Source organism: Gymnoscopelus microlampas (genome assembly GCF_963454915.1).
Source record: "Gymnoscopelus microlampas genome assembly, chromosome: 7".
Lineage (NCBI taxonomy): Eukaryota > Metazoa > Chordata > Actinopteri > Myctophiformes > Myctophidae > Gymnoscopelus > Gymnoscopelus microlampas.
Genome location: NC_139944.1, coordinates 25,226,591 through 25,248,717, shown reverse-complemented (window position 1 = coordinate 25,248,717; position 22,127 = coordinate 25,226,591). Strand labels below are relative to the sequence as shown.

The 22,127-nt window shown below is 40.4% G+C and overlaps 1 protein-coding gene across 1 annotated transcript in view; it reads left to right on the top strand.

Annotated features, from left to right (window-relative positions):
- Positions 1 to 1,724: 1,724 nt before the first annotated feature.
- necab3 (N-terminal EF-hand calcium binding protein 3) overlaps positions 1,725 to 22,127 on the top strand; it is a gene marked incomplete at its 5' end in the record, with an annotated part of 46,536 nt that continues 26,133 nt past the window's right edge. Inside the window, 3 exons of the mRNA XM_084062491.1 lie at positions 1,725 to 1,862; positions 9,580 to 9,604; positions 19,202 to 19,310. Of these exons, the coding sequence (XP_083918617.1) occupies positions 1,725 to 1,862; positions 9,580 to 9,604; positions 19,202 to 19,310 (272 nt within the window). The remainder of the gene's footprint in view (positions 1,863 to 9,579; positions 9,605 to 19,201; positions 19,311 to 22,127) is intronic.

Genomic DNA, 22,127 nt, shown 5'->3' with positions numbered 1-22,127 from the left:
CATAGGTTTAAACAACGTTAGGACAAAAGCTTTAGAAACAAGCAACTTTACAGAAAAACAAGCCAGCGTCGCTTATAATAAGCCGACATGGCAACACACTGGGAACTAGCCTACATTTGTTTTCAGGAAGTGTTTTTGTTTTTAGAATTCCCATCCATCCTACACGCCCCGCCCCCTGTTTCATCTCTCCACACTTCCATTAAAAATTAAAATATTTCCCAATTGGGAAGTTAAGATGAGATGATTGGAAGTTGGGCTTTTCATGTTTTGTATGCACTTCAAAAACTTTGGCTTAGTCAGTGGTGGAAGATTCACCTTTTTTACTTGAGTAAAAGTATCAATACCACAATGTAGAAATACTCCATTTACAAGTAACTAAGTCTGGTATTCAGAATTTACTTAAGTAAAAGTACAAAAGTATTGACATCAAAATATACTTAAAGTACCATAAGTAAAAGTACTCATTATGCAGAATGTCCCATTTCAAGTTTTCAAAATGTGTAAAAAATCTTTAGAAAAGGAAGCACCCACCACGTTATGAGCTTGTAGAGCTGCTATTTTCACTATAGTTTGCGTCCCGGGCAAACGTCTAATTTCTCTATTGGGTCATGAGGTAAAAAGTTTGGGACCCACTGATTTAAATAATAAGAATAAGATAAAATAGAAAAGAATAAAACAGAATAAGTCACAGTCGTATGCTATTTATATCCAGTAGAGGGCAGTGTCCAGCAACAGTAGGCTATTTAAAAAAGTTACTGTCTTTGACCCTTTGTTTGTGCTTATTTATTCAAATATATATTGCGGTGGATGATTCATTCAAATAAATAAAAACAATCTACTTCAGAGAACATATTTTGACACATTGTCATTCACTATTATGCAATACATAAGGGCACATATAGTGCCTTTATGTATTGTAAATAAATAAAAAATAAACCGGATACATTTTTAATGGCACTGGTATTTTAATGGCACTAGTCTTCTCCGCAGTGGTGGAAAAAGTACTCACATTTTTACTTAAGTAAAAGTATCAATACTGCAATAAATACTCTGTAAGAACATTTTGAATTCTGGACTTTTACTTGCAACAAAGTACAAAAGTATTGGTATCAAAATGTACTTAAAGTACCAAAAATATTTTTTGGAAAATAGCAGATCTACAAGCTCACAATGCCTTGTGATGCATTGTGAGCTTGTAGATCTGTTATTTTCAAATGGCCAAAATGTAGATAGGGCTGAATTGGTTAATGTATGTTTTGCAATAATTATCTAAATCTACAAAGTAACTAACTAACTAAACCTTTCAAATGGAAATACTCCAGAGTAAAAAATAAAAAAAAACTCAAAATTGTATTTAAGTAAAGTACTTGAGTACTTAGTTACTTTACACCACTGCCTTTATGTATTGCGAATAAAAAATGAATAAACCTGATACGTTTTTAATGCCACCGGCGTTCTCTGCTATGTTGATCCCATTGCTCCGCAACGGAGATAAGAGCCAATCACAGAGTGAGATGGAGGAGGAGGAGATTAGGTTCCACAGTAGCTTCTGCGTGGCGCACAAAGTTGCTGAGCATCTTCATCATTCCTGGTCTAGATCCTCCTCCTCCTGCATCATCTTCATCTGACACACCTGCTTGTTTGTGCGGTTGTCAACACCACCAAGAGAAGAAGACAACGCAGTATAGTGGAAAGCTGTTTGCGGACATTATTATTATTGAAAGATGCTTGCCTGCACGGAGATGATCACCATGTGCCTCCAGTCCGCGAAACAGAAGCATCTCCGGGCTCAGCTTCAGCAGCAGCAGCAGCAGCAGCAGCCGCTGCAGAGCGCTGTGCACGGGCTGCCCATATTTCATGATGTGAGTGCGTCTCACTTTATTCTTTAATTACTCAATGAATTTGAATAGTTGTACTCAAGTTAGGAGTCTGTTTCTTAGGGAATTGATTGATTGATTGATTGATTGATTGATTGATTGAATACTTTATTAACAGTTTGCAAAAAAAGCACAGAAAGTACAGTTCAATACAAAAGGATTAAACCCAAGAAAGCACTATGGCTTGTTTCCATTGGGGTCCTGTAAAGCTACTGTGTCAATGTACCCTATATGTCATCATGTTAATTGAAGTATTAAGGCTGCATTAATTAATTCATTACACAGATCATCAAATCATGATTGTAAATATTTTAAGTATAGGCTATGTTCCATTGAAGTGTAAATTAAAATGTAAACAGAAATTATGCTTTAGAAGCATATAGGCTAGGCTACTGTGTGTGTGTGTGTGTGTGTGTGTGTGTGTGTGTGTGTGTGTGTGTGTGTGTGTGTGTGTGTGTGTGTGTGCACACGCACATGCACATGTAGCCTGAGTGTGTGACAGAGTAGTGAAGGAAGAGCTACAGCTGCTGCCTCTGCATGATAAAGTAAGCTCTCACAGTTGGACAGAATTTGGAAAGCAGATTTTGTCTGCTGGGGCGTCCCCCGCCTACTTACTTGCTAAACACACATACACGCACAGTCGCACAGTCGTGCACGCACGCACGCACGCACGCATGCACACAGCACACCTTATTTCAGTGCTGTCAGTCAGCCTCTCAAAACTGATGCAGGACTCAACAATGTCTCATTCAGTATGTTCTAGCAGGGTCAAGGTAAGGCTAAAGCTTTATTTAACCTACGCCCGCTGCTTTGGAAACCAATCATGTCACCTCCCCACTGTCCCAATATGAAGGACTGCCGTAGATGTACGATGCAAGCGTTTAGAGGCTGACTTGTGAGTCAAGCAGTAAGAACAGTAAAACATACAATATAGACTCACATACAGTACACACATAAAGACACATATACCGTACATGATTAATACCTCGCCACTGTTGTCATTGTCACATGTCACCAAAACCACCAGAGAGCAGCAAGGAAGCAAGAAATGGGGGTATAAAAACATAGTTCACCTAGAGAACATTTTCGGATGAAGTTGAACATTCCATGGGTGAATGAATGACGCAGATGCATGTTTTTTGGATGCTAGGCAGAATAACTTTCTGCTCTGCAGGCAGTTAGTCTGCCCATTTTAAAACACCAATTGCTGATGGAATAAAATACTTAATGACATCTATAGGGTGCCAGAGCCTCCATCCTAAAAGGATACTCAGACCCAAAAGAGAAATATTATGTCTCCCCGGGACCCAAACCAGTGAAAATAGCAGATCTACGAGCTCACAACGACATGTAGCATTTTTGCTTTGATCTTTTGAAATCATTTTTAAATATTGTAGGAAATGAAAAAAATGATTATTTTTTACTCACAGTCACAACCTATAAAAATGGGTCTGTGACCCAAAAATGGGTCTCGGGCCATTGTTTGGGAAACGCTGCTCTAGCTGGGTTAGTCATGTCCGTATCCTCAAACTGGGTTAGTTACTCATCCATCAGTAGCCTGTAGCTGGGTTAGTTATTCATCCATCAGTAGCCTCTAGCTGAGTTAACGATCTGCGATGTGTCACAGTCTCTTTGACTTTCTTCTCTCTGCTCCATCTCATGCACTGCATATATGACAGCAGGGTCCAATTAAGGACATGTCATGTAACATACTGTCACTGTACTAATGCATATTCCACCCTGTAGATACAGTACCACAGACTGCCCGAGGCAGTCTGTGTGTGTGTGTGTGTGTGTGTGTGTGTGTGTGTGTGTGTGTGTGTGTGCGTGTGCGTGTGCGCGTGTGTGGCAGTTTGCCTCCCAATTTACTAGTCGTCAACCTTTTTACTCGATGCTTAGGGAATACAGACACACAAACACATACACAGACACATTCTAATGCACTTACCTCCACCATACACACACGCACACACACGCACTAAACAAACAAACAAACACCCCCCACACACACACACACACACACACACACACACACACACACACACACACACACACACACACACACACACACACACACACACACACACACACACACACACACACACACACACACACACACACACACACACACACACACACACACCACTGTTTTATGGTTGACAGATGGCAGATACAAAAAAGTCCAATTATTTTCAAGACAAGACACAATATTTTAGTGTTTTTCTGGGAACACCAGACTGTGTCCTGTCCACTGAAATCTACCCTGGATAGAAAATAAATTACAACAATGAACCCAGCTATGAGTTACATACAATACCCTTTGTCTGTATGTCTTGATATAGATCTTTTGTATGCTCATTTGTTTCTTAAGCCTAGTTCAGACCAAAGATTTGCAATGAGACAAAATAAATGCAAGCCCAATATATACTGTGTTATAAGCTCACAATGCATTTTCAATGTGCCGCACCATCAGACATACAACGGAGCATAAATGAAACATTAGAACGTTGCAAAGAAAAATCACAGCTCTCTGAATTACCCTTTAAATTGCCTTACTGCTCATATAAGCATCAGATCTTTTTGTATAATGTCTTATTAATGTGAAGACTTCTGTTTTGGTGAAGGAAAAAGAAGTCTGTCAGTTTGCTATGATATATTATGCCTTCGGAAGACGTAATATATAGGAAAATCTATAGGAAGGCTTCCTAGCCTTTCCTTGTTTATTGTAGTGCATGTTATTTATTGGAGTCCTTTCCAGAAACTGGGTTAGGTTCTAAGATTGGCTTATGGGGAGATTAAAATGGCGCCTCGCCGGGCCAAAATTACTCTGCAGAGACTGCTAAATGTTGTTTTGTATTGAACTGTACTGCCACTACCATCAGTCACTGGTAACTAAGATGTGGAGTACATCTGCACACTCTTTGAAAAATAAATCCATATGTTAGGAACAGATGTGTGGATTCCAAGGAAGGACTCGCCATGGGGTCCAGGGACCCCCAGAGGTCCTTTAGATGGTTCCATGGGGTCCCCGGCTAAATGACTGATAGTTAGGAACCAAAACAAACCTTTATAGGTCTGCAACTCAGATAGTACTCTACATATGCAACCAAATGGACCCTTACAGCATTTGTACACTCTCAGACTTAAATTTACAGGATGTGACAGTGTAGATTAGGGTCCCCATAAAAATGTTGTACAATTGGGGCCTAACGTATTTTATACTGGTGGGTCTTTGAAATGGAAAGGTTTGAGAATCACTGCACTGGGATATTGTGACACAGAAGTATCTCCAACTGCCAGCACTTAATGAGAGAGGCTGAATACGTTATAGTTGTTGCCTGTTGGCTCGACCAGAATCCCCCCCAAAAAAGTGAAATAAGCTTTGTCAGATGAGCCTTCTCCGCAGCCCCACAAAATATGTTAAGCTTGTATTGTTCAGATCGTAAAAAAAAATAAAATTTGTGCCATGTACCATGGATCCAATTTTGAGAATTGCTGATCCATGATGCACCACTGCGGGTTGAATTTTAATGTTTCTAAAAACTTAAGCTTTGCTAGTGGCACATGAGATATTGATCCAGAGATAAACACGACTGCACACACTGAATAGCTGTTCTACAAGCTCACATCACATTGCACTATGACATGTTGTGAGCTTGTAGAATGTAGATCATCTCTTTTCAGCGCACAAAATAATGCACAAACAATTATATGGCTTAAGAAGACATGGTCTAATTTTCGTTTGTTTGTGGATGAGTCCCTTGTTGCAGCATGAGACTGTACAGCCAGGTTGATGTACTGTAAAACATCCCTGAGTTTCTTCCATGTAGATATAGGATAACAAGAGAAAGCCTTTACAAACCCCTTTTCGCATTATATTGATCCAAGCTACAGTAGTTCGGAAACAGGGAGAGGAATGTACAGGCTGCAGCAGCCCACGCTAATAGAGGATTAAGCATTAGTGTCTCAAAAAATGAAAGCCATGGGAACAATTAGTGTTTGCGGCTAGGGTGGTCCATATCATTTCTTCTTTTGTTTATGTTTACACACACACACTCTCTCTCTCTCTCTCTCTCTCTCTCTCTCTCTCTCTCTCTCTCTCTCTCTCTCTCTCAGAATATACTGTATATTTATTTCTTACTCCCTATAATTTACGATACTCTTCTCTCTCACCCCTCCTCCCACTACCAAGCCATGGTAATAGAATGCAGTGATGCACTGTAATGATGACACAACCCAAAATGTATACTGTTCTCCTCCACAATATCTGTCTGAAGAGGAGGGAAACGAACACTTCCATATGAAATTTATTATTGATCTGCGCATTAAAGAAAAGAAAATGACACTGTTGGCAGAGAAAGTGGAGTGGATGAATGTTGTTTGCAAGCTTCATATCTTACTGATTGCCTTGCCCAAGTTGCCCAGATAATAATCCCTGTGCAGAGCCATGTATCAGCCCAGCCTCCCGAGTATCTCACTGTCGCAACATCTGCCAACGTGACATCAGAACAGCAGCGCTCTGGGAAGCAGAAGGACTGACCTTTTCGGAGCTTGCTGTAAATGATGCATTATTATCTCCTGACACCAGAGAGCCAAAACACACAGACAAGCCAGGAAGGGGCTTTTAGCTCTACCTGTTCTTGATAATATGTAATGTTATTTGGTAGCAGTCCAGATGAGCAAAAAGTGTATACTGTGCCATAGGGAGAGCGATAGTATTGATAAAGAGGCAATAATGAGAAGTGAGTCCATGCCTAGCAGGTAGTTATTGTAATTGCTAAAAGGGAATCATTTTGTGATTTAGTTGTATAAAGAGTTTGCTGCTCAGGGCATTTTACTGGAATGCCATTAGCAGTTTGCATGTTGGTTTTACTCTTCTGGTCTCCTGTCTGGAGTGGACTGAATAATCAACAAGAAAAGTGCACTCAGTAGAGCACAAACCTCTGCTAGGAGGCATGGCCTCGTAATACCTCTCTCCATCTTTCTCTCTGACTTTTAAGACAGCTCACACGGAGTTGAATGTGCAGACACGTAAAGACTGTGAAAGAGTAACGTGGCATGTGATTACCAGTTGTACATCATCTCTACTATCTTCCTTCTTTCTCATACGCATTTATAGTCAGCCTCTCCATCATTCTCTCTTGAAGACAGCTCAGACTTGACTTGAGTTGAATGTGGGCAGACATAGATTCTTGTAAATTGGGATTTATGGGGTACAGACAATACATCGTCATGTTTATATTTTGGCGTTAATGTAAAGTCGGCTTGAACCGGCTAACTTAAAGGGGAATTCCTTTTTATTTTTTTCTCCCCATGGTCCTATTTTTTAGATAATTTGGACTACAAGCGAAGAGTGGGTGTAAAGATACTGGAATTAGTCCCTTCATTTGCCTCCGGGGGGGGGCAATGTTGTTCTTTTGTGTGTGCCAAATACAGGCTTAAATTCTTCTGTATTTGTCTGAAAATATTCCAGTGGTCTCCGGGGGTATCTGTTGTTCTGACGTCCCACGGGAGTTGAGTCGTGTTGCTGGGCGGGGGTACTCTGAGCATAGGAGTTTGTTGTTTAGTGCTTAGCCTACAGAGGAACACATTTATTTCCAGACTCGTGTCAGAATATTCACCTGAGCTTGAGCATGAGCAATTAGCATTTATTAATTTTGAATACGATGGCTACCCTATTTATTTGAGCCAGAGAGTAGCCTACATGGAGGAGGAATACAGAGGCAACAAGCAGAGAGGGGAGACTGTTGTTGTTGTTGATGATGATGGTAGCGTCGTGTCTTCTTTATCAGAAAGAAGACAAAAAAGAGCAATGGCTCTTTCGCACATTCCTAATTTATGTCAGCAAAATGAGGCGAAACACTGTGCATAATTTTTCATATACTACTTTTGAAAAATATAAATGTGCTGCAACACTGGCGGCAGCTGGGATATGCTCTAGTAGTCTATCCTGTATGCCTGTCTCCACTCTGGGAATGGCAATCTTGATAAGAAAGTGCTTTGGTCTTTCACCTACTCTCTTTGACTAGTACTGTAGTAATAGTTCTTGTAGCACTGCAGACCTGATGGCTTTGGTTTCAGCATCCATTTGCCGCACAATATGACAGCGTTGCCATATTGAATCTAAGCCTGTATTTGGAAAAAGTTTGTATTACAGACTGAGAACTTTTACACCCACTCTTTGTTTGTTGTACACAGTTTCTGCTCCAAAAAGAAAGAAACAGAATTCACCTCTAAATGTCTGCAATTGGCTTGTCCCGCTATATCCCATAAGCCAGAGGGATAGGAGCATTGTGATTGCTAGTTGGTAGAGGGACACTTATCCCATTGGCTGGAGGGCTGATTGCACTGCGATTATGAATGAAGAAGTAGCTATACTATAAAAGATAGAATAATAAATATAGAGAATGTATGTCCTTGGCTTGCTGTCAGCATGCACAATAAATATGACGCTGATCAACCTTATGGTATGCAAGATTATCTGCAGACAGACACACTGACAGGCACTGAGGCACACATACACAATTTACAATTTAGGCATTTATATAGAGAGCGACTTACAGTACAGTAAACAAGGTAAACACATACATCAAATGTATAGAGATATAGAGACAGTGTAGGGCCTCAGTAATCTAGGATCATAGGTAAACCAAGAACCTAGCATCAGTCTAAACAGTATAATATATAAAAAATACTAAATATAATAATAATAATCTGTACATTGAAACTATACAAAATATAGGATGCCAGGTCAACAAATTAATCTGGCATCTGTTTAAATAACACGCTATCACATACAAACATACACAGGGGTGAAAACAAAAGAAACAAAAAGAAACAAAACAAAAATGCAGCAATGGCCACCTTGTGGAAAGGATATAAATGACCTGTCCTCCGTGTCCATAATGAGTGGGGCTGCACACAGGCAGACACTGACAGACAGTGGGGCAGAAGCAGAGACTTGCAGCTTGTTGTTGACATGTTGCAAATGATAGAGATAACGACCGGCGACCGCAGCTGTTATTAATAACCTGTAGGTCAAAACTGGCAGGCCTGTCAGTCCTGAGAGGCCTGATAGCGGCTGAGATGCCGGTCGGACTTGAAAGTACAACAATATAGAATAGATGAAAAAACTGAACAACCAGGTGCTCACAGGAGATATAAAAAGGGCCAATGCGAGGCTCACGGATCAAACATGTGAAAAAAAACAACAGACGATCCGGGCACTCAGGAGTAACAAGGAGGAACAGCCTTTATTTATTAAAAGGCAACTGCCAACATGTTTCGACTTCGGATGGTCTTCATCAGGGCGAAAATTTGATTTAAAGGCTGTTGGCTGTTAAATGGCTGAATGCATTATACAGGCCCAAATCAACGTTTTTCCACATGGCCTGAGATTAATTTAGCTTTGATTTATTGTTACATACCAGCTACAATGTCTAGTTCAGGGGGCTACTTGCTCTGCGAGCATTAACAAAGTTATATGACTCTGCATGGGGGAAAAAGTTTACATCATAAAACTCCGGCATTCTTGTATTATAATTAAATCATTTTATAGTTCACGTTTCTAATGAGCTTTTTGATTAATTGCCATCATTTTAATCATCTTGACCTGCTTATTGCCCTGAGAGAATCTGTGATACTTGTTAACTTGCCTACAACCAAAGAAACTCATATTCTCTCACTTTTTTTCCCCCTCCAGATATTTCGCAGAGCAGACAAAAATGGTGAGTACAATGACATAACATGCTTGTTGATGATTAATCTGTCACGGTGTGTGGCTCTAGGTGTTATTTCCACCAATTACACCCCCGTGCCTCATAAAAATAATAGCTGGGCAGAGCAAGATGACGTGTTTGCATGAACAGCTTCCGAACTCTGCTCCTCTGCTCTCTTCATGCTCCAACAAGCTCCACAGCCAATTTATTATGATGATAAGATGCTGTTCTAGAGCTGTTGCTGGAGGAGCAATGCATGTTGCAGGAAATGATATCCCTCCATGTTAGCTTTCATTTTTTTGGTTTTATTTATTTAACCTTAACCAGTAAAAAAAACACTTTGAGACTGGTCTCTTTTACGAGTGTGAACTGGCCAAAGAAGAGGCAAATAAATGGTACACAGCTCTGCCAGTAACAACAAATACAGGGCAATAACAATGACAGACATATAACATCCATAAAAAACAATACCCACTAGGCTACCTAGGACGCTCAAGGACAAACAGTACAATACATCTCAAAAGTGACCAATATAAAACTAAGAGCAACAACATTTTCTACACATCAAAACAGGAGAACTGTCTGGGAAGTGTGCCCATGCTAATCCTTTTAAAACTCACTAGAGGGATCACAAAAGCCAATTTGAGTCTGGTCTGCAGGTCATTCCAAAACCAGGGCCCAAAATAAGTAAGGCATTTTTTTTTTCAGCCTCAGTTTTTGTTGGTGGTACAGTAAGACATAGCGCAGCCAAGCATTTGATCTGAGATTGAGAGAGTTTTGGACTAGTTCAAATTTAAAACAAATGTAAGATGGGAGATTACCGAGAATAGCTTTGTAGATATATACCAGTGTAGCAACCTGCGAGATGTTAAGGAAGGCCAACCCACTGAGGAGTACAGAGAGAGTGCAGAGTACAGTGATGAGTCCTAAAGGTGGAATTGGTAATAAACCTCAGTGCAGCATGAAAGAGGGGATGAAGTTTGCCCAGTGTTGAGGAACAGGCAAAGCGATAGACAGTTTCGCCATAGTCGAACTGCGACAAGAAGAGGCCTATGACAATCTTTTTTTCGAGAGGCAGGGGAAAAAACAGGAGTTCATTCTATAAAAGAAGCTCAGCGTGAATTTTAGCTTCTTTGCCAAAGAATCAAGATAAGATAGCATTAGACACTTTACACACCTGATCTTGTGAAGTAGCCTAATGATGTTTTATATATATTCTCTTTTATGATTCCCCCCTCTTTTATGATTCCCCCCTCTTGTGCCCACTGGCGGTAACCACTTTGAAAACCTGTGGTGGGTTCATTGACTTGCTCAAGGGTCCTTTGCTGCTACAGAACAATGAAAACAGGGAACAGGTTTATTCTAATCTTTTCTCTCTTCTTTCTGTTGCTACAGCGCACAACAATTGTTTTTGAATGATAACTATTATGTGTAATCAGTCTGACAGCCAACTATGCATGTATGAAAACTATGTACTTGTAGGAAATAATGTATATACCCACAGTTCATAAATGACCCTTACCATTCACTCCCTCAGCTGCTGCTGTGGTTGGAAAATGCCCTGACAAAGAACCATTTATCTCAATCCAATATCAAATTAAATAATAAGGTGGCAAATCAAATCAATCAATCAACATCAGTGGGCCATTGTAGCAGCTAAAGTGGCCATAACCACCTTGACACCAAACAGTAATTACATCTTGACAGCTCTTGCCCGTCACTTTAGCCAGTCTGACTGACTGCAAGTGAAGTACTTTGTGGCTCCAAGCCAACGGCAGCCACCGGAAGGTCTTTATTACAGTGCACTTACCAGAAAGCACTGATGGAAGAAGTACTCAGATGTTTTACTTAATTAAGCCATTTAGACCTGAGGCCGATTTAAAAAAATACTGTCTAAATCCTCTCTAAAACTGGAAAAAGAGTCAAGCGCACTCTCAAAAAACTGTGTTTCTTCCTTCAGTGTCTGACTCCCAACTAAACTAAAAGACTGTTACATCATCACATTTACACGGATTCAGGTGCAGACTAGACTAATTAGGCCCTATTTAAACATCAGACAGATCAAGATCAGGTCAGTTAGACCTTTTTAGACTAGAACAGGTCAGTTAGACCTTTTTAGACACACATGACACTTATGTAGTATAATATGAAATGTAATCAAACTATATATATATATATATATATAGCATATCGTCTGTGGAAACCTGTCCAAAACTGTTCTTTTGGACAATTCTAAAGCAGCAAAAGTAGCAGATCTACAGGCTCAAAACGTGTCGCTTCGCGCTGCGTTTTAAGCTTGTGGATCTGATACTTTTGATGGTTTTGTGTGACGCTGTAGTATGGTCAAGTGGGCCGTTGATGCATGAAAAAAAAACACAAAAAGTCAGAATATGGAGATAAGAGGTTTCTGCCCGATAGCAACGATATCTAGAATAACACAGATGCTTTCCCGGATTGAAAGGCATAACAACATACAGTATATAGGCTTTCCAGGTCTAAATGGGTTAAAAGTGGCACTACCACAATGTAGAAATACTCTGTTTAAAGTCTGGTATTAAAAATGTACTTGAGTAAAAGTACAAAAGTATTGGCATCAAAATATACTTGAAAGCACCAATAGTAAAAGCACTTCACACGTTCTCAAATGTATACAAATAGCCAAAGTTTTAATAGGGCTGAAGTGGTTAATGTATGTTTTGTAATAATAATCAAAATCCACAAGGTAACTAGTAACAGTATTTGCATCTGAGATGTAGTGGAGTATAAGTAAAAGTATAAAAAGTGTACTTAAGTACAGTACCAGAGTAAATGCACTTAGTTACTTTACACCACTGCCAGAGAGGGTTGTCATAAGTGAAGCGAGTGAGAGGTAGCCTACTGTTGTGGGGGAGAAAGTTGAGATAATGTATACATAGCATAAATCAAATATACTGTGATACATAATGTCATTCATTACTGTTCCTCCTTTATATGCCAGTGTTGTTGCACAGTTATAAACTCCACTGGGATCTTACAGTGTATAAAGTCAAGAAAAGAGAGACAAGAAACATAGCAGAGGATGTCCTATCCCGAGGAATATTGTATACTAATAGGAACATACAGTAGATAGATGAGATGGAGCTCAGCCCTAATAGGCTGTTGTTGTGCACAGAGAAGGATAGGATATACAGTAGGTAGTTACAGTATATGAATACTTGGGTGAATAAAACATGAGGAACCCCAGCCCTTATAGAAATAGATGGGTCCTATGAATCATATATAAAAGCTGTGATACCATATTTATTAAATCTCTTTGTTTCATGAATGGAGGTTGTGTACAAAAGAGGAATGCAAGTTACCATTTGGACCAGTGGTTCTCAAAGTGCTGTCCAGGGACTCTCAGGGTTCCCTGGGGGGTTCCAAAACAGACCCCGACGGGTCTGTAACTCTGAGAGTTATGGGGGTCCTTGAAATGAAAAAGTTAGAGAACCGCTGTTCTGGATACTGAGCATACTGAAGTCAACCAATTAAGACTACCAAAGGACCACGAGCAGAAAACCTCTAGGACAATTGGCCAATTAACGTAACCTCGACCAGTCTTTTAATCAAACCGTTTTCTACGCTTTGCTGTTATCCATAGCAGTGAACTCATCAAAGTGTCAGATCCCGCATCCCTGCCTTTCAAACTAGAAAATGATTTTTGTGTGTGTGTGTGCGTGTGTGTGCGATTAGATGCAGTCATGACTCACTGTACCTGTCTCTTCATCTTATATATATATATTGTATAGTAAACTATTCAAGCCCTTCTTTGGATTGAGATTCTACATTTGGTGAAAATAGCAGTTCTATAAGCTCACAATGTGTCGCAATGCAACACGCTGTGAGCTTGTAGATGAGCAATTTTTGATGAAGAGATTTGGTGTAGAGGTTTAAAAAAACAAAACACGCTGTGAGCTTGTAGATCAGCTATTTTTGATGATCTACATTAAAGCCAGGAAAGCATCTGTGTCATTATAGATTTTTAGCTATATATAGCATCATACGTTTTTCTGAAAACTCTTAGGATTTAGAACATTGGTTTAGAACAGTGGTTCTCAAATATAGCAGATATACAAGCTCATAGCAAGCTTGTCCATCTGCTATAAGACACAAGTCTTCTCTTCAGGGGGTCCCTGGCACAAAACATTTTCAGATGGGGGGTCAGCGGCCATACAGTATATCATTTTGGGGGTCCTTGACACGAAAAAGTTTGAGAACTACTGATTTAGAAGGCATTTGTAGAATTGGCCTCAGGTCTCAATGGGTTAAGTGATCTCCCTAATGGTAAAGCTAATGGCAACCTCCAAAGCAGAGGGAGCCAAACAGCCAATGAGCAGCACGGCCAGCACTGTCTGCTTTGAGTGAAAAATGCCAGATTAAGCTAAAGAAGACGCTGACGGGGCCCAAGTAAACAACAGCTGAGCGAGCAAGAGAGGAAGTGAACTAAGTAGCACACAAAGTAAGACACACTCTTATCTCTCCTATAGGTCAGTCGACTCAGTCCCTTTGCTACTGAGAAGAATCTTATGGTTCTCCTAAGTGGTTTATGAATTCCCAAGGACGCACAAAGGCTTCAGAAGGTCTAGAATTACTGAGAGCATTCAGTCCAATCTCCTCACAGTGGGCTCTCAGGCTCTTCGTGAAAGCCTGGCTGAGCACTATGTCTATGCTTTTACTTTACTGATGCTGGTATTCTTAGTATGTTTCAGAGGGGCCTCTGTGATGAAATTGATGTTCTAGGCTGCCTTTTCAGCCTCGTATAACGGACATTGGAACACTATGAATCATATATAAAAGCTGTGCCTGTGATATCATATTTATTAAATCTATTTCTTTCATGGATAGAGGTTGTGTACAAAAGAGGAATGTTTAAGTTACCGTGCGCACGTGAGCACATGCGTGCATGCGTGCGTGCATGTGTGTGTGCTCATGTGGCCTAGTCACTTCGTTTGGGCTCGATTTCAGAGACCCGGTTGCTTGTTTCTCTCGCTATATCTAATCTGGCAACACGGCTGCATCAGCTGAGTTATTGTTGTGGTCCAAACCCCACAGGCTCTGTGCAGTTAAAGGAGACACTGGGGACGGCTTTCAGAGTTCAAACATCCAACATTGTTTTCCCAACACCATTCCCTGGTTTGACATACAGTACCACTGTTGTGTAAGCTATCATAGTCACTGCAGTCAGCCTGGGTATCTGGGGTAGATATGTTCCAGCGTATTGGAAGAACTGTTCTTATTACTCTTACCTGACCTGACAAAGGCACCTCATAGTGTGCAATTGTAATTATATTTTAATAATTTGATGTACCATGGTAACTATTGAACTATTGTTATTGGATTGCTATTCTTTGCTATTTTGTCTTGTGGCTGCAATGTTGAGGAGCTTCCTTGTACCATGCAGGACAAACCTTTCCACCAAATGTTGTGCAAATTCATTCAGAACTGCTCCAGAGATTCTAGGAGATGGACAGGCAGACAGACAGACAGACAGACAGACAGACAGGCATACAGACACAGACAGACGGACGGACGGACGGACAGAAAATATTACCTTCTTGGTGGAGGTAACAAGAGAGCATCCATTTCTGAAAAAACACATACAGAAATAGACAGATATAGTATGTCTCTTGAGATGGACAGAGGCAGGAGAAATCTATCAGGTTTCTGTAGGAGTCACTATACTTGAAGTAGTTGAAGTTACATCGTGAACACAATGTCTCACTAATAGCAGGCAGCGTATAATAATAACTGTCACGATCATCATGTACATCTCTGTAATAAATGGATCAATTAAGCACACTGAGGCCCAAACTAATTGTGTTCTTTTAGGTGGTCCGCTTTTCATGAATAATATGGTTAACCCAGATCTGTCAGGCAGAGCAAAGCAAGCTCCCAGTAGTCATCATTAGTCGACTCAAGGAGACCACTGGTGGTCAGCTTGACACCTTCAACGTGGGAGGCTTTCCAAATGCAGGCCTCTGAGAGGATGGCTTCTGATCTGTGGACCAACCAATGGCAGGTATCAAGCTACAGGAAGGAACACGAGCCAAGCATCAGCCCAGCGCTCCAAAATATACATATACTGTAACACTGCTGCATGAAAATAGCTTTAAAGACTCTAAACACTCTGTGAAAAAAGGTTGTACTGTATCTTGTACAAGTCTGGCTGTCAGGTATTTTGGACCATGGTAAATCAATCGTAAATCATTTCTGTAGCAAAGGAGGGAGTCCTTCTGTTTCACTTTTTATCAATTTTCTCCAACAGACTGTTTAATTTATACTTGGTGGCACACACCAAAAATTGCCGAAATACAAGCTCACAAAGTGTCACAGATGCGACGCGTTGTGAGCTTTTAAATCGTCTACTTTTGTGCACGACACGTATGGCACACTATAATTCGGGCTTAAGGCACACAACACGGCTAAATAAGGCAGGCAGGGAGCTTAAAAGATATATTTTCTTTTTCAAATAACATGGAATGTGTTGAAAGTCAATTTGGTAGCTCAGTACAGCTCATTAGCCTTTCACTGTGAATGGAGGAGGCAGACAGAGCGAGCAATAGAGATCGAAGAGAGGTGAGAAAGGCTTGCGAAAGGAGAGAAATTGGTCAGCGGTGGTGGCATTCTTGCTGGCCTCCGCAATCACATTATGTATTCAGCTCAGCTCAGCGAATCATCGAGGCTCCGGCTAAACAGATGGTCCTCAAAGTTACCTTTGGAGTTTCAAATCAGCCAACTGGAACTCCCCCAGCATATTAAATTGCCCTCATTGTTACCATGTCATTGTTTAGCCAGGAGTTCTATTTGGGCTGATATGCTTGGCCCATTATCCCAGGCTTTATGAGATGTTTCAAGAGAGTTGGTCCTTTTGCTGGAATAGGCTATATGCACAGCAGCCATATTGTTAAGAAATTGGGCCGCTTCTTTACTTCCTTCACAGGTTTTACCAATGTTGCTAATTAAGGTTGTGTTCCATTCTGGGCAAACAGATATTGATATTGTGCATGTTGGCTCACTGGAAAGACTCTGCAACACCAGTGTGGTCCAGGCACCAAATGGCCCCTTATGGGTATGTACAGTAGTAACTCTGAGAGTGTACAAAATACCATAAGGGTCCATTTAGTCCCACCATTTAGTTCCATTTGTACACTTACAACAATGAGTTATGGGGGTCCTTGAAATGAGAAAGTTTGAGAACCACTGTGCTACCAATATAATTGGTAACTAGAAAAAGTGCTCCTCGGAGCACAGGTCTCCGCCAGGTCAGGTACGTTATTCTGGCCTCCTGGTGGCGCTATAATAGGCCAATGTGAAAAGGGTGCCATTTATTCTTAGGTCTTTCACGGCAATCAGACACTGCATTCATGATTTGAGGCATTTTGTTCCAAAAATGTGTTTTGCTAAGTTAGACCTGCTGGTGGCGCTATAACAGGCCAATGTGAAAAGGGTGGCATTTCTTCCTCGGCCTAGTGGGAATGTGTGTGTGAAATTTCACGGAAATCGCAAGCTGCATGCATAGTTTGAGGCATTTTGTTCAAAACGGACCAATCCTGCAAACTTTGGAAGCCAACCATGGGCAATCAGGATGGAATATGGGAAATTGGACAGATCCGTGTTGATCTCATGACTATAGAGATACTGTGTACCGATTGGCATGACATTTGGATAACATCTGTAGGAGTAATGTAAAAAAATGTGTTTTGCACAAATCGGCCTCCTGGTGGCGCTATAACAGGCCCATGTGAAAAAATTGGGGCAGAGGTTCTGAATTGGCATCCAGGGAGTGTGTGTGCACAGTTTCGGAGCGAACGGACCAACGGTGCCGGAGATTAGCTGGTAACACACAGACAGGACACACACACGGACACACGGACACACGGACGGAAGGACGGACAGAGGGTAAAACATACTCTCTCGCCATGCCTTTCGGCCTGGCGGAGACAATTAATAGACCTGTGAAGGAAGTAAGAAAGAGGCCGAATTTCTTTCCACTATGGCTGCTGTGTATATAGCCTATAGCTATCATGCCTATAAAGGTCGCTCACACAAACCATTATAGCCAGTATAGCAATCAATTTCTTTTGGCACCTTGTTCCACAACAGAAGGTAATGCATCATACCATGCAAACCCCCGATTCCAGTCACGTTCTGAGTAATGAATGTGCCCAAGCAGTGCCTCGTCCACCTGTCCTGTCCTGTCCAATGTCCAACTGTTTGACGTCTATAGTATATCTTCCATGATTTTTACAGGCTATATGTCCATTGAAAGGCCATTTCGTTTGTTACTGTCTCTCTCTGATTAAAGTCAGTCTGCATGTGCCTGGCTAACCAATGGTCCATATGCTTCTCTTGGTGCCTTCAAGTCAGCCTCTCTATCCGTCCGTCTCTTTGATTTATCACATATAGATCTGTGCCTGTCTACTGTGGCTCCCTGTCGGTTGGTCAGTGTGTCTGTCTGTCTGGACTTTTTAACCACTTAAACCCTATATACTTCATTGCCTGGAGTCCCCCTGGGGGATATACTGTATATACTTTATAAACCACTCCTTTTTCCCCTCTACTCCAAATTTCTTAGCTGAGAATAGTAGATCTACAAACTCATGTGTCATTGTGATCTTGAAGATTTAATTGAAGCTATTACAGCGATGCTAATAATGTGTCTGTCCAGGGCTGCACAATTAATGGAAAATAATCCGAAATCATGATTTAATGTGAAACTTGGTAATTACCTTATTTGGCAGTTGTTGCACCTTGCACTGGTCTCCTCACATAGTAAAATCCATCTCTCCATCCATCGGACTAACAGTGGCACATAAACATCACAGAGGCCATGTCATACTAATTTAACAAACATATGTCACTGATAAGCACAATGAGCAACAAATACATTTAGACATAAAAATACATGTTTCTTCATCATCATCACCAATAATAATTGTGATTACAATATGAAGCAAAACAATCAAATTAGCATTGTAGCCAATAATCGTGCAGCACTACTACTGTCCAGCAGACTGCGAATGCTGACTAATCGGTACAATTTCTACCAGTAGACAGATTGATAGTGGATAATCTTGCAAGAGACACTTCGCCACACATCACAACTTAAACAACCAAGCAATTCATCTCCCGCTATTGATTTTCCTGTGCATTGTCCATCGCTGCAGTTTGTGCTTACAGTAACCCAACCTGCAGAAGGAAAGAATTCTGACCCAAACACACAGTCAGTTTTTGACTGCAACGTTTTGCTTTTTCAATGTATCTAAGACAGTTATTATAGTACAGTATAATGCAATACTGTGATTGCGATATAGGGCAGGGTTGGGTGGAATGCGTGTTTCTTTACATGGTTGACTCAACCATCCTTAAAGTCTCTTGAACATTTAAGAAATAAAACCAAGTATATATATATACAAAATATATATATAGTTTTTTTGAAAACAACACTGTGGTGAATACAGACTTACTTTATTTTGGCAAATTTAGATATTTCAATCCAAGGATTTATTCGATTATTATTGGATTATTACTCTTCTGGGAAGTAAATACTGTTCATCTTTTAAAAATGTGTTTACATTTGAATTTCAGATGATGGCAAGCTGTCATTTGACGAGTTCAATGCTTACTTTGCTGATGGTATCCTGACTACAGACGAGCTACAGGAGCTGTTCTTCTCCATCGACGGACGACAGAACAAGTAGGTGCCTTTTTGGCAAACTGGTTTGATTGAACGATGCAAATGGCTAATATTAAGTCATTTGTTTCCCATTGTTTGCAATGCAAATACATAGAGTTTAGATAAAATATGAGCAAAATGTCATCAAAATCAAAATGCTTTACAAACTCATAAAATGAGGCAGTCCATTAAAGTTGGGAAAATACAAATAGTAATAATGAAGTAATAAAAACAATAGATTCTACAGTAGCAAAGCGTATACATTTAAATTCACTTTACATTGAATAAATTAATCAAATACTGTACAATCAAATACAATCAACGTACAAATTAAATATAACATCCAATATTTAACCAAAAGCAGTGTTTTTTTTTTGTTGCAAGTCTGATCTCCTCAGGCAGATCGTTCCAAAGCCTAGGTGCCTTGACTACTAAAGCTCTGTCACTCTTCGTTTTCAGAATGAGCAATAGATTTCTCCTTGAGTATCTCAGCCTGCGGGCTGTTACGGTGTGAAACGATCCATAATATATTGGGGAGCAAGACTGCTTCTGGGTTTGAATGTGATAAATAAAATGTGAAAATCAATCCTACACTTAATTGGCTGGACCACTGAAGGGAGTATACGTTGGGGATAACACTGTCTCTTCTACAGGTCTAACAGAAACAGTTGTAGTTTGGAGAAACTTTGTTGTGACAGATAAGTACAGTAAGTTGCAGTAATCCAGACGGATGTGATAAAGTTTTGGGGGGATAGAAAAGCTTTAATTCTAGCAATCTTAAAGCTGAGGAAGCAGGATGTGCAATTGTCTTGACATATTTATCTAAAGAAAGCTCAATGTAAAAAATAACACCCACATTTCTGCAGTGTACTGCTACTGTGGTATTTTGAGAGAGTGGACCAAGCTAGCTTCATATCTGCATACTGAAAAAGTAATTGGCTTTTTCAGTATGCAGTAATTGGCATTACATTTTCGTTATTATTTAGCTGCAGAATTTATTTTTGACCAATTTTGGATAAATGAGGAAAAAACTGCAACATTTTTCCCCCCTTGATTGTTACGGTCAGTGGTGATATATAGTTATATGTCATCTCCATAGCAATGAAAGGAGATATTGTGCTTAAGCAATATGTGTCGATGGCACGGCAAACAAATCAATACATAGTACGCTTAAAAAATAACGAATTATTGATGATACACAAAATAAAAGGACCGACCACCTCTAGCACAATGGAAATCTAAGGGGAAGACAATCAGAAGACAATGGGTAACACCACGTAGTGTGATTTTAATGGAGTTCTGTAGTTGAGCGCTAGGATTGGGGGGAAAAATCCTCCCCTCTGGACATAGAGGCACTTCAAATAGGCCAACTGCAATCAGAAAAATCATCCAAAGGCTGATTGAATAAGTAATTGGTTTGGTTTCCAGTTGTATTCCTTTGTCCAAAGTCTGTTGCCTTTGTCAAGGGGGATTTATATTCATGGGTGGACCACTTAAAAGCCTGTTTCATCTGTTGAGGACAATCTATGACAGCATTGATTGGACGTCTATGAGAAGGTTGTTAGCTTGAATTATGGATGTCAAAGTTGTCTTTTGTTCTTGTTGTTGTCAGACTCTGTAGTTGCCCAGGTGAAATAATGTATTTACTGTATATCTGTGTGTTTGTACACACACTCACACACACCCTCACATACACAGGCATGTGTGCGCATGCACTCACACACACATGCATGCACGTGCATGTGCATGTACACACAGACATACACACTCACTGGGAGTCCTGGGAGTCACGCAGTCTGGGATAACAGGCATTCAAACTTGCACACATGATGTGCATGCACACTTTTTTTTCCCTTCATATTTTCTTTATTTTTTGTTTATACGCCACAAAACAACAAATCTCACTTTGCTTCTCTTACAGTATTCATAAGAATCTCTTTACCTTAAATGGAAAGGATTTATATTTCCCATATCTGAACTTTGGTGACGTGTGTTAATAACCACACAGGTTGGAAGGCCCCCTACAGAGGACATTAAAATGTATCAAAAACATAATAAACAGCTTATCCCCAGTGTGAAAACAGAGCACGATGACTTCAGCTGACTGTTACTGTAAAAAGAGAACGTGCCATCAGTATTGAGGACATGAATTGTAGACGTAGACATTTTGTGAGTTTTCTAATTACACAAATCATTAGCCAGCTTTAATTGGTGCCTCTTCATTTGACAGAGTAGACCTAAATGACCAGTAAAATCCATTAACCTATAGCCACCGGGGAACACTCTTAAAAGGGGCACATTAATAGTGTGATCATCTATTTTGCAACCCAAGCAGTCATCCTTGCCAAGTCTGGCACATAAAGTAAGAATTTGATTTCAATGTTGTTGGATTTGATCAAAAACAGCATGAGCGGCTGGGATTCGAATCCACCACGGTTTGTCGAGCGTCAATATGAACACAATTGTCCTGTTTTCGGTGGCGGGAAGCCGGGCGGGGAGGGTGATATTTGTCATTGCAAGTATTGTACTTCTATACGGGCTGGAGCGGCACCTGTCAGCAGGGAGTGTTGGGTACACTCAGTGACAATATGACAACAGTGACAACCAAGCATCCGGCTTGTAAATTTAGGCTACTGTATACAGTATATAGGAAGTGTGACAGTTCATATGAATGGCCCGTAGTCTCGCTGTCTCACCGCTGTTTCACTGCTGTTTCATCCCTGCTGGTTGCAGAAGCAATTAGGCTCTATTCAAGCGGATGGGTTTTTGGCCAAACTTTACACTTGATTTTATTACCTTATTAAACATTGTCATAAATACTAATGCTTCCAGTCGCTA